Below are 10,096 nucleotides of genomic sequence, written 5' to 3'. Positions count from 1 at the left end.
AGCTAGCCATTCCCAAAAGGCTTTTGTCTCTGACACTACTGGAACCACTTTAGTCATGATTATGAATGATCTCAAATGCTAAATATGATTTTTAATTTTCAATCCTCATCTCACTTGGCCAGCAACTTGACAAAGGTAAAACACTTTCTTTGAAACACTCTCTCTCCTTCTTTACTTGGCTTCCAAGACACCATACTCTTCTGGGTTTTCTTATCTTCCTAGATGTTCCTTCTCTAACTCCTATGCTGGTTCTTCCACAGGTCCACAATTTCAACACATTTGAGTACCCAAGGCTCAGTTCTTGGACCACCTCTCTTCTCTATCTACACTCATTTTCTTAGTGTTCTCATATAGTCTCATGGCTCTACCAGAATGTGCTTCAACAAGATAGGGAAGTTTTAGCTATTTTGTTTATACTGGATGCCCTGCACCTAAAAGTGTCTGACACGTAGTACATGCATGCCATATACCTGTTCAATGACTGAATGGATTAATAAATGGCTTTAAAAGGTACCTATAAAGTGATGACTCCCTAATTTATACCTCCTGCCTAGATCTGTCCTTAACTCCAGATATATCCAACTACCTATCTGCTATCTCTACCTGGATGTGTAATAAACATTTCAAACTTAACCAAGTTCAAAAGAGAACTCGAATCACCCTCTCAATGGCTTCTTCAACTGACCACTTAGCAAAGAGCCGTTCCATCCTTCTAGTTTCTCAAGTCAAATTTTGAAATCATTCCTAATTCCTTCTCTTTCTCTCACACCATATATCCAATCTGTCAATAAATTCTGTGAATCCTGCCTTCAAAATATACTCAGCACTTGACTACTTGTCACCACGTCCACCACAATCACTATGGTCCAAGTCATTATCATATCTCACCTGGATGAATGCAATGGGCTCCTAACTGGTCTTACTGCTTTTTGTCCACCTCCATCCCACAATTTGAGTCTGTTCTCAGAACCGCAGCCAGAGAAGTTTTTTTTAAACTGACATCAAATCACATCACTTCTCTGCTCATAATCCTACAATTATTCCCACTTTGCTGCGAGTAAAAGCCCAAATCGTGACAACTGCCTATAAAGCTCTACTCAATCTGGCCCTATTACATCTCTGACCTCATCTACTACTTTTCCTCTCACGTATTCTGCTCCAGCCATATTGGTTTCTTCTGCTGTTCCTTCCAAAGGTTAAGCATATTTCCACCTCAGGTCCTTTTCTCTTACTGTTCCTTCTCCCTGGAATGCTTTTCCCTAGATATCTGTAATCCATTACTTGCTTCATCGTCTTGCTCAACTGTGACTTTCTCTGAGTTTTTCCCTATCACCATATTTTAAACTGCTACTCCAACCCCGACCCCTTGTATTTTTCATCCCTTTTATCTCTATTTCTGCAAATCCTTTATCGCCACTAAATACTATATGCTTTCTGGGACATGTGCTTGAAAAGCACAAGAAGTTCTATCTGTTTCATTCACTACCGTATCCCTAACGTTTAAAGCAGTGCCTGGTATACAGTAGGTGGTCAATAATCTGTTGAAAGAACGGTTTCATTTCCACCAGGGGGCCTAACAATCCTCTAGCCTGGCGTTTCAGGAAAAGATCATAAAGCTTCTCTACGATTTCTTCCAGTGCTCTGAATCCTAGAAGGATTATACATTGCCTAGAAAGAAAAACTGTGCTTGTCTAGTCAACCACAAGGAGGAGTGGAGAGGGAGAGCCGAGCAAAGAGAAATGTTTCCCTTGCTTTGCCTGTGGCAACCTCATGGTGGAAGAAAACCGGATTTGGAGGCGACTCTACTGAATGAATGATTTTCTCCATACTATGAGTTAACTAGACACACACAAACGTAAACATTAAAAACCGCAATCCCTTCGAACGCCACAAAGAGGCCAAGGAAATCAACCCACGAGCCACTGAGAACTGGACGGGTGTTTCTTTAACTCCAGCACTAAGCACTCCATAAATCCAGGGGAAGAGTTCCCATTAGTGCAGAGCCACGGAACTCACACCTTAAGGCCAAGGTGTTCCAGGCTGCCAGCACAGCACTCTCTGTCCAGAGGACTATTAAATCCGTTCTATTTAATACTTAAAGCACCTGCAGTAATTAAAACGACATAGGCAAGCCGGTGCCAGGTCTAAATTCTCAGGTCTGGCCGATCGCATGTGAAGTCTTGATTCAGCAAACAGCGAAACCAATTTCCCACGGGATTTTGACTCACCGCCACCTGTTGATGCCAACATTGGAGGAGCCGGCGAACCAGGGGTCGAGGATGTAGACGCAGCGGATGGTGTCGGCGCCCTGAATACACTCCTTCAGGGCAGGATTGTCGTGAAGCCGAAGCCCCTTTCGGAACCAGTGCACAGCATTCACCCCCATCCCGGGGACGCGGCGGGTGGCGGGGAGCCGCCGAGCTCCTCCGCGGAGAAATTCAGGGCAGGGGCGTCCGGCTCATAACCGACACCTCCGGTCGCAGGAGAATCGCCGCACCCAAGGAGTGAGGAAAGGGCGGCAGAGGGGAGGGAAGGAAAAAATGAGTCCGAGGAGGGGACGGGAGAGGGAGAGGGCGCTGGCGGCGCAGCTGGAAGATGAATGGAGGTTGCCCAGTCAGCGGAGTCCGGGTGTGACGCCTCTAGGAGCCGGCACCCGCCGCCACCTCCTGGACGAGACGCATAACTTCGAGGGCCCCGGACCGGCGGAGGGTGAGCAAGTTCAACAAAATCGAGCCGACACGACGGCCCGAGCGGGCGCGGGCAGCCCCAGGAGGTTCGTCACGGAAACCTAGCCCCACCGAGGCGGCCCCCGAGGAGCAGACGGCCCGCCTGAGGCGAGCCGCCGACAGGAATGAGAGAGAATTTAGCCACTGTCGGCCACGCTGCCTCTCAGCCCGGGAGAGAGGAATGAGGACGGAGCACGGAGGCGGTGGTTGAGGCCGCTGGACGGCTGCCGGCCGGTGACCGGTCCCGAGGCTGGCCGGGTGACTCCGCCGCCACCGCCGCGTCAGCGGCCTCGGCCCCGCCCTCGGCTCTTCATTGGAGGGGGCACTCCCCACGTGACCACCGGCACCTCACGTTTCTGAAGTGTGTTTACTACAGCGGCTCTGAGGAATCTGCTTGCACTTCAGTCGCTTCTACGGGGCGACAGCTGCTTCATCTCAAAACCGTCTATCCTCGCCCAGACGCTAGGCATTCTGCCTCTGCCCCTTTTCTCGACTGACTGGTTGGTGTTGCCTGGAAGCGCCCACTGTGAGCAGAGGCCCCATGTGAGGGAAGGCTTAGCCCCGCCCTCGAGGGCCGTGAACGTTCACCATTGGCTGAGGTTCGCCGAGACCCGGATGAGCACGGGTATGCGTTGGGATCTTCCCGGACCGGGGCACGAACCCGTGTCCCCTGCATTGGCAGGCGGACTCTCAACCTCTGCGCCACCAGGGAAGCCCGCATTTAATATTTTTAAACTAATTTAATCCTCCTAACAATCTTATGAAAAGGGAATCATTACTATATTGTTAAGATATTAATAGATTAAAATATATAACATTTATTATCTTTTTCCAGAATCAACTTTGACAACAATTCTGCTAAGTAAAGTGTTTTATATAGAGTTGCTATATAATTCCCATCAGTACACAAACATGCTGTAATTTATCCCATCTTAAAAAAAAAAAAAATCCTCTCTTGACTTCAGTTCTCCTCCAGGAACTACACCATTTCTCTGATCCCCCTAGAGGAAAACTTCTTAGAAGAGCTAGTTAGGGCTTCCCTGGTGGCGCAGTGGTTGAGAGTCCACCTGCCAATGCAGGGGACACAGGTTCGTGCCCCAGTCCGGGAAGATCCCACAGGCCGCGGAGCGGCTGGGCCCGTGCGCCACGGCCGCTGAGCCTGCGCGTCCAGAGCCTGTGCTCTGCAACGGGAGAGGCCACAACAGTCAGAGGCCCACGTACTGCAAAAAAAAAAAAAAAAAATCTAGCCATTCCCAAAAGGCTTTTGTCTCTGACACTACTGGAACCACTTTAGTCATGATTATGAATGATCTCAAATGCTAAATATGATTTTTAATTTTCAATCCTCATCTCACTTGGCCAGCAACTTGACAAAGGTAAAACACTTTCTTTGAAACACTCTCTTTAAAAAAAAAAAAAAAAAAGAGCTAGCCATTCCCAAAAGGCTTTTGTCTCTGACACTACTGGAACCACTTTAGTCATGATTATGAATGATCTCAAATGCTAAATATGATTTTTAATTTTCAATCCTCATCTCACTTGGCCAGCAACTTGACAAAGGTAAAACACTTTCTTTGAAACACTCTCTCTCCTTCTTTACTTGGCTTCCAAGACACCATACTCTTCTGGGTTTTCTTATCTTCCTAGATGTTCCTTCTCTAACTCCTATGCTGGTTCTTCCACAGGTCCACAATTTCAACACATTTGAGTACCCAAGGCTCAGTTCTTGGACCACCTCTCTTCTCTATCTACACTCATTTTCTTAGTGTTCTCATATAGTCTCATGGCTCTACCAGAATGTGCTTCAACAAGATAGGGAAGTTTTAGCTATTTTGTTTATACTGGATGCCCTGCACCTAAAAGTGTCTGACACGTAGTACATGCATGCCATATACCTGTTCAATGACTGAATGGATTAATAAATGGCTTTAAAAGGTACCTATAAAGTGATGACTCCCTAATTTATACCTCCTGCCTAGATCTGTCCTTAACTCCAGATATATCCAACTACCTATCTGCTATCTCTACCTGGATGTGTAATAAACATTTCAAACTTAACCAAGTTCAAAAGAGAACTCGAATCACCCTCTCAATGGCTTCTTCAACTGACCACTTAGCAAAGAGCCGTTCCATCCTTCTAGTTTCTCAAGTCAAATTTTGAAATCATTCCTAATTCCTTCTCTTTCTCTCACACCATATATCCAATCTGTCAATAAATTCTGTGAATCCTGCCTTCAAAATATACTCAGCACTTGACTACTTGTCACCACGTCCACCACAATCACTATGGTCCAAGTCATTATCATATCTCACCTGGATGAATGCAATGGGCTCCTAACTGGTCTTACTGCTTTTTGTCCACCTCCATCCCACAATTTGAGTCTGTTCTCAGAACCGCAGCCAGAGAAGTTTTTTTTAAACTGACATCAAATCACATCACTTCTCTGCTCATAATCCTACAATTATTCCCACTTTGCTGCGAGTAAAAGCCCAAATCGTGACAACTGCCTATAAAGCTCTACTCAATCTGGCCCTATTACATCTCTGACCTCATCTACTACTTTTCCTCTCACGTATTCTGCTCCAGCCATATTGGTTTCTTCTGCTGTTCCTTCCAAAGGTTAAGCATATTTCCACCTCAGGTCCTTTTCTCTTACTGTTCCTTCTCCCTGGAATGCTTTTCCCTAGATATCTGTAATCCATTACTTGCTTCATCGTCTTGCTCAACTGTGACTTTCTCTGAGTTTTTCCCTATCACCATATTTTAAACTGCTACTCCAACCCCGACCCCTTGTATTTTTCATCCCTTTTATCTCTATTTCTGCAAATCCTTTATCGCCACTAAATACTATATGCTTTCTGGGACATGTGCTTGAAAAGCACAAGAAGTTCTATCTGTTTCATTCACTACCGTATCCCTAACGTTTAAAGCAGTGCCTGGTATACAGTAGGTGGTCAATAATCTGTTGAAAGAACGGTTTCATTTCCACCAGGGGGCCTAACAATCCTCTAGCCTGGCGTTTCAGGAAAAGATCATAAAGCTTCTCTACGATTTCTTCCAGTGCTCTGAATCCTAGAAGGATTATACATTGCCTAGAAAGAAAAACTGTGCTTGTCTAGTCAACCACAAGGAGGAGTGGAGAGGGAGAGCCGAGCAAAGAGAAATGTTTCCCTTGCTTTGCCTGTGGCAACCTCATGGTGGAAGAAAACCGGATTTGGAGGCGACTCTACTGAATGAATGATTTTCTCCATACTATGAGTTAACTAGACACACACAAACGTAAACATTAAAAACCGCAATCCCTTCGAACGCCACAAAGAGGCCAAGGAAATCAACCCACGAGCCACTGAGAACTGGACGGGTGTTTCTTTAACTCCAGCACTAAGCACTCCATAAATCCAGGGGAAGAGTTCCCATTAGTGCAGAGCCACGGAACTCACACCTTAAGGCCAAGGTGTTCCAGGCTGCCAGCACAGCACTCTCTGTCCAGAGGACTATTAAATCCGTTCTATTTAATACTTAAAGCACCTGCAGTAATTAAAACGACATAGGCAAGCCGGTGCCAGGTCTAAATTCTCAGGTCTGGCCGATCGCATGTGAAGTCTTGATTCAGCAAACAGCGAAACCAATTTCCCACGGGATTTTGACTCACCGCCACCTGTTGATGCCAACATTGGAGGAGCCGGCGAACCAGGGGTCGAGGATGTAGACGCAGCGGATGGTGTCGGCGCCCTGAATACACTCCTTCAGGGCAGGATTGTCGTGAAGCCGAAGCCCCTTTCGGAACCAGTGCACAGCATTCACCCCCATCCCGGGGACGCGGCGGGTGGCGGGGAGCCGCCGAGCTCCTCCGCGGAGAAATTCAGGGCAGGGGCGTCCGGCTCATAACCGACACCTCCGGTCGCAGGAGAATCGCCGCACCCAAGGAGTGAGGAAAGGGCGGCAGAGGGGAGGGAAGGAAAAAATGAGTCCGAGGAGGGGACGGGAGAGGGAGAGGGCGCTGGCGGCGCAGCTGGAAGATGAATGGAGGTTGCCCAGTCAGCGGAGTCCGGGTGTGACGCCTCTAGGAGCCGGCACCCGCCGCCACCTCCTGGACGAGACGCATAACTTCGAGGGCCCCGGACCGGCGGAGGGTGAGCAAGTTCAACAAAATCGAGCCGACACGACGGCCCGAGCGGGCGCGGGCAGCCCCAGGAGGTTCGTCACGGAAACCTAGCCCCACCGAGGCGGCCCCCGAGGAGCAGACGGCCCGCCTGAGGCGAGCCGCCGACAGGAATGAGAGAGAATTTAGCCACTGTCGGCCACGCTGCCTCTCAGCCCGGGAGAGAGGAATGAGGACGGAGCACGGAGGCGGTGGTTGAGGCCGCTGGACGGCTGCCGGCCGGTGACCGGTCCCGAGGCTGGCCGGGTGACTCCGCCGCCACCGCCGCGTCAGCGGCCTCGGCCCCGCCCTCGGCTCTTCATTGGAGGGGGCACTCCCCACGTGACCACCGGCACCTCACGTTTCTGAAGTGTGTTTACTACAGCGGCTCTGAGGAATCTGCTTGCACTTCAGTCGCTTCTACGGGGCGACAGCTGCTTCATCTCAAAACCGTCTATCCTCGCCCAGACGCTAGGCATTCTGCCTCTGCCCCTTTTCTCGACTGACTGGTTGGTGTTGCCTGGAAGCGCCCACTGTGAGCAGAGGCCCCATGTGAGGGAAGGCTTAGCCCCGCCCTCGAGGGCCGTGAACGTTCACCATTGGCTGAGGTTCGCCGAGACCCGGATGAGCACGGGTATGCGGGGAGCTCGCGAGCGCGCGCTCTGCTCTGGAAGGCGCGCCTGCGCTCTCGCTGCGTTCCAGTGGGAAGGAGGGCGGGGCCGGGGGGCTGGAGGGCGCTCCGGGATTCATCCCGCGGGGTTCACGGAGCCCTGGAGACAGCCTGGTGTCTTCCAGGAGTCGGCGGGCCAGCCGGGCGGGGAGTGAGGGCAGGATGGGTTGGAAAGAGCAAAGTAGGAGGCTCCACGTAGACTTGGAGCCCAAACCATGTGCTTCCATCCAGCTTTAGCTGGAGAACCCAGCTCTACTTTGGAGTGTGTAGAGCTGGCGCCCTTCTTCTTGTGGCCCTCGCAGCATGGCACCCTTGCACGTGCTCTGGGGAAGAGGAGTAACTGGCGGGTGCTAGGCATCCGTGGAATTCCTTAATATCGTCAACATGTCAGCCCTAGTTTCTTACACTTAGTGTGGTTTGCAGGGCTCTTCGTAATAGGGTCTTTGCCTACCTTCCTGGGGACAATGAACTTAAGGCCATGCCATTCCTTAGACATGCAATGACCTTATGTTCATTCAACAATCACTTATTGAATGAAACTGGCACTGTTCGAAGTGCTGCAGATACAAGGGAGAAAGAGACAAATAGCCCTCACAGAGTTCACAATCTGTCTCTTAACCTTTATATGTTCTATTTTTCCCTCTATAAAATGCTCTTCTTTAGAATCTGCTGCTCACTACAACCACCTTTGAGGCGGTTGTTATAGATTGAGTTGTGTATCTCTAAAATTCATATAAGCCCTAGTACCTGTGAATGTGACCTTATTTGGAAATAAGATCTTTGCAGATGAGGTCATTAGGGGACCAAATCCAATGACTGGTATCTTAAAAAGGGGGAAATTTGGATGCAACACAGACCCACGCACAGAGAGAAGGCCGTGTGAAGATTGGAGTTATGCTGCCACAAACCAAGAACCTACTCAAAGCTAGGAGAGTGGCCTGGAACAGATCCTTCCCTAGTGCCTTCAGAGGGAGAATGGCCCTGCCAACACTTTGATTTCAGACTTCCGGCCTCCAGAGCTGTGAGACGATAAATTCCTGTTGTTCTAAGCCACTCATTTTGTGGTACATCACTACAGCAGCTCTAGCAAACTAATACAGCTGTAATGTAAATTTAGTCCTCCAGTGAGCCAATATGTCTGGATAGTCTTCCCTAACCCTACTTTCGTTGCCGTAGGGAGGGCATAGCATCTTCTTTTTCGTTTCTTAACATTTAAAATTATATAGTATATGAAAACCTGTTGTTCACGATGAAGTATTACGCAGTTATTTTTATCAGTGGGGATGAGCCTCGGTTAATTACCACACCCAGGGTCCCATCACTTTTGCAGAGGATGTGGCAAACAGAGCTGTGCACTCATTTGGATTGCCTCATACTCCAGGGCCTATTGTACTTGTAAAAATACAGTGTTTCTAGTTCATGTTTCATTTTAGGCAGTTTGAAAGTAAGCGGATTCTGGGACTTAACCTGGTGGTCCAGTGGTTAAGACTCCATGCTCCCAATGCAGGGGGCCTGGATTCAATTCCTGGTCAGGGAATTAGATCCTGCATGCCACAACTAAGAGCTCGCATGCTGCAACTAAAAAAGATCCTGCATGCCGCAACTGAGACCCAGCACAGACAAATAAATAAATAAATATTAAAACAAAAAGAAACCAAAAAAAGTAAGCAGATTTTGTCTAGAGACGTAAGAATTATTTTAAGCATCTAAGTGTAACAGTGGGAGGTAGAGAGAGAATACTGATTTGTGTGGAGTTGCCTCATGTTTGCCAGTTGTCCATTCAATAGATGTTTTTTTTTTTTTTTAACAGACGGCTGTATGTGGGTGGGTGTATAACTTTCATTTACACATGAAAGTACTAACTTATTATGAAAATGTCAGTACTGTCAACTGTGCATTCCTCAAAGAGTAAAGGTTTTTTATGGCATGTAGGTTGTTCTTTAATATATTTTTGTAAGCATTTAATAAAAGCTATGACTTATTGAGCACCGACTATATGCCAGGCACTTTATATAGGTTATTATTAACCCTCAGAATAATCTTATAAGGCAGCTTATTATTTGTGCCCACTTTGCAGATGAAGACGCTAAAGCTCAGAAATACAAATACATAGTAAAACCAGATGAAAAACCAAGACTGTTTCGGAGCCCAAAGCTCTTGCCTTATCACATACCATCACTGACACCATGGCGGGTGGCGGGGAGCCGCCGAGCTCCTCCGCGGAGAAATTCAGGGCAGGGGCGTCCGGCTCATAACCGACACCTCCGGTCGCAGGAGAATCGCCGCACCCAAGGAGTGAGGAAAGGGCGGCAGAGGGGAGGGAAGGAAAAAATGAGTCCGAGGAGGGGACGGGAGAGGGAGAGGGCGCTGGCGGCGCAGCTGGAAGATGAATGGAGGTTGCCCAGTCAGCGGAGTCCGGGTGTGACGCCTCTAGGAGCCGGCACCCGCCGCCACCTCCTGGACGAGACGCATAACTTCGAGGGCCCCGGACCGGCGGAGGGTGAGCAAGTTCAACAAAATCGAGCCGACACGACGGCCCGAGCGGGCGCGGGCAGCCC

The 10,096-nt window shown here is 48.8% G+C and overlaps 1 protein-coding gene across 5 annotated transcripts in view; it reads right to left on the bottom strand.

Annotated features, from left to right (window-relative positions):
• The window catches only part of CRY1 (cryptochrome circadian regulator 1), a 102,879-nt gene extending 93,027 nt beyond the window's left edge, over positions 1–9,852 (bottom strand). For 2 of the 5 annotated variants that reach the window (XM_024732200.1, XM_024732202.1), the window contains exon 1: positions 2,229–2,413. In XM_024732200.1, coding sequence (XP_024587968.1) covers positions 2,229–2,386 — 158 coding nt within the window. In that variant the 5' untranslated portion in view covers positions 2,387–2,413. Of the gene's footprint in view, positions 1–2,228; positions 2,414–9,731 lie in introns of those variants that run through there. The other 3 variants (XM_024732201.1, XM_024732203.1, XM_024732204.1) reach the window with 3 other exon arrangements.
• Positions 9,853–10,096: the final 244 nt, after the last annotated feature.

The sequence above is a fragment of the Neophocaena asiaeorientalis genome, unplaced genomic scaffold (genome assembly GCF_003031525.2).
Source record: "Neophocaena asiaeorientalis asiaeorientalis breed wild unplaced genomic scaffold, Neophocaena_asiaeorientalis_V1.1 scaffold418, whole genome shotgun sequence".
Classification (NCBI taxonomy): domain Eukaryota; kingdom Metazoa; phylum Chordata; class Mammalia; order Artiodactyla; family Phocoenidae; genus Neophocaena; species Neophocaena asiaeorientalis.
The sequence above is the reverse complement of the archived record's forward strand: the minus strand, read 5'-3'. Positions and strand labels throughout refer to the sequence as shown.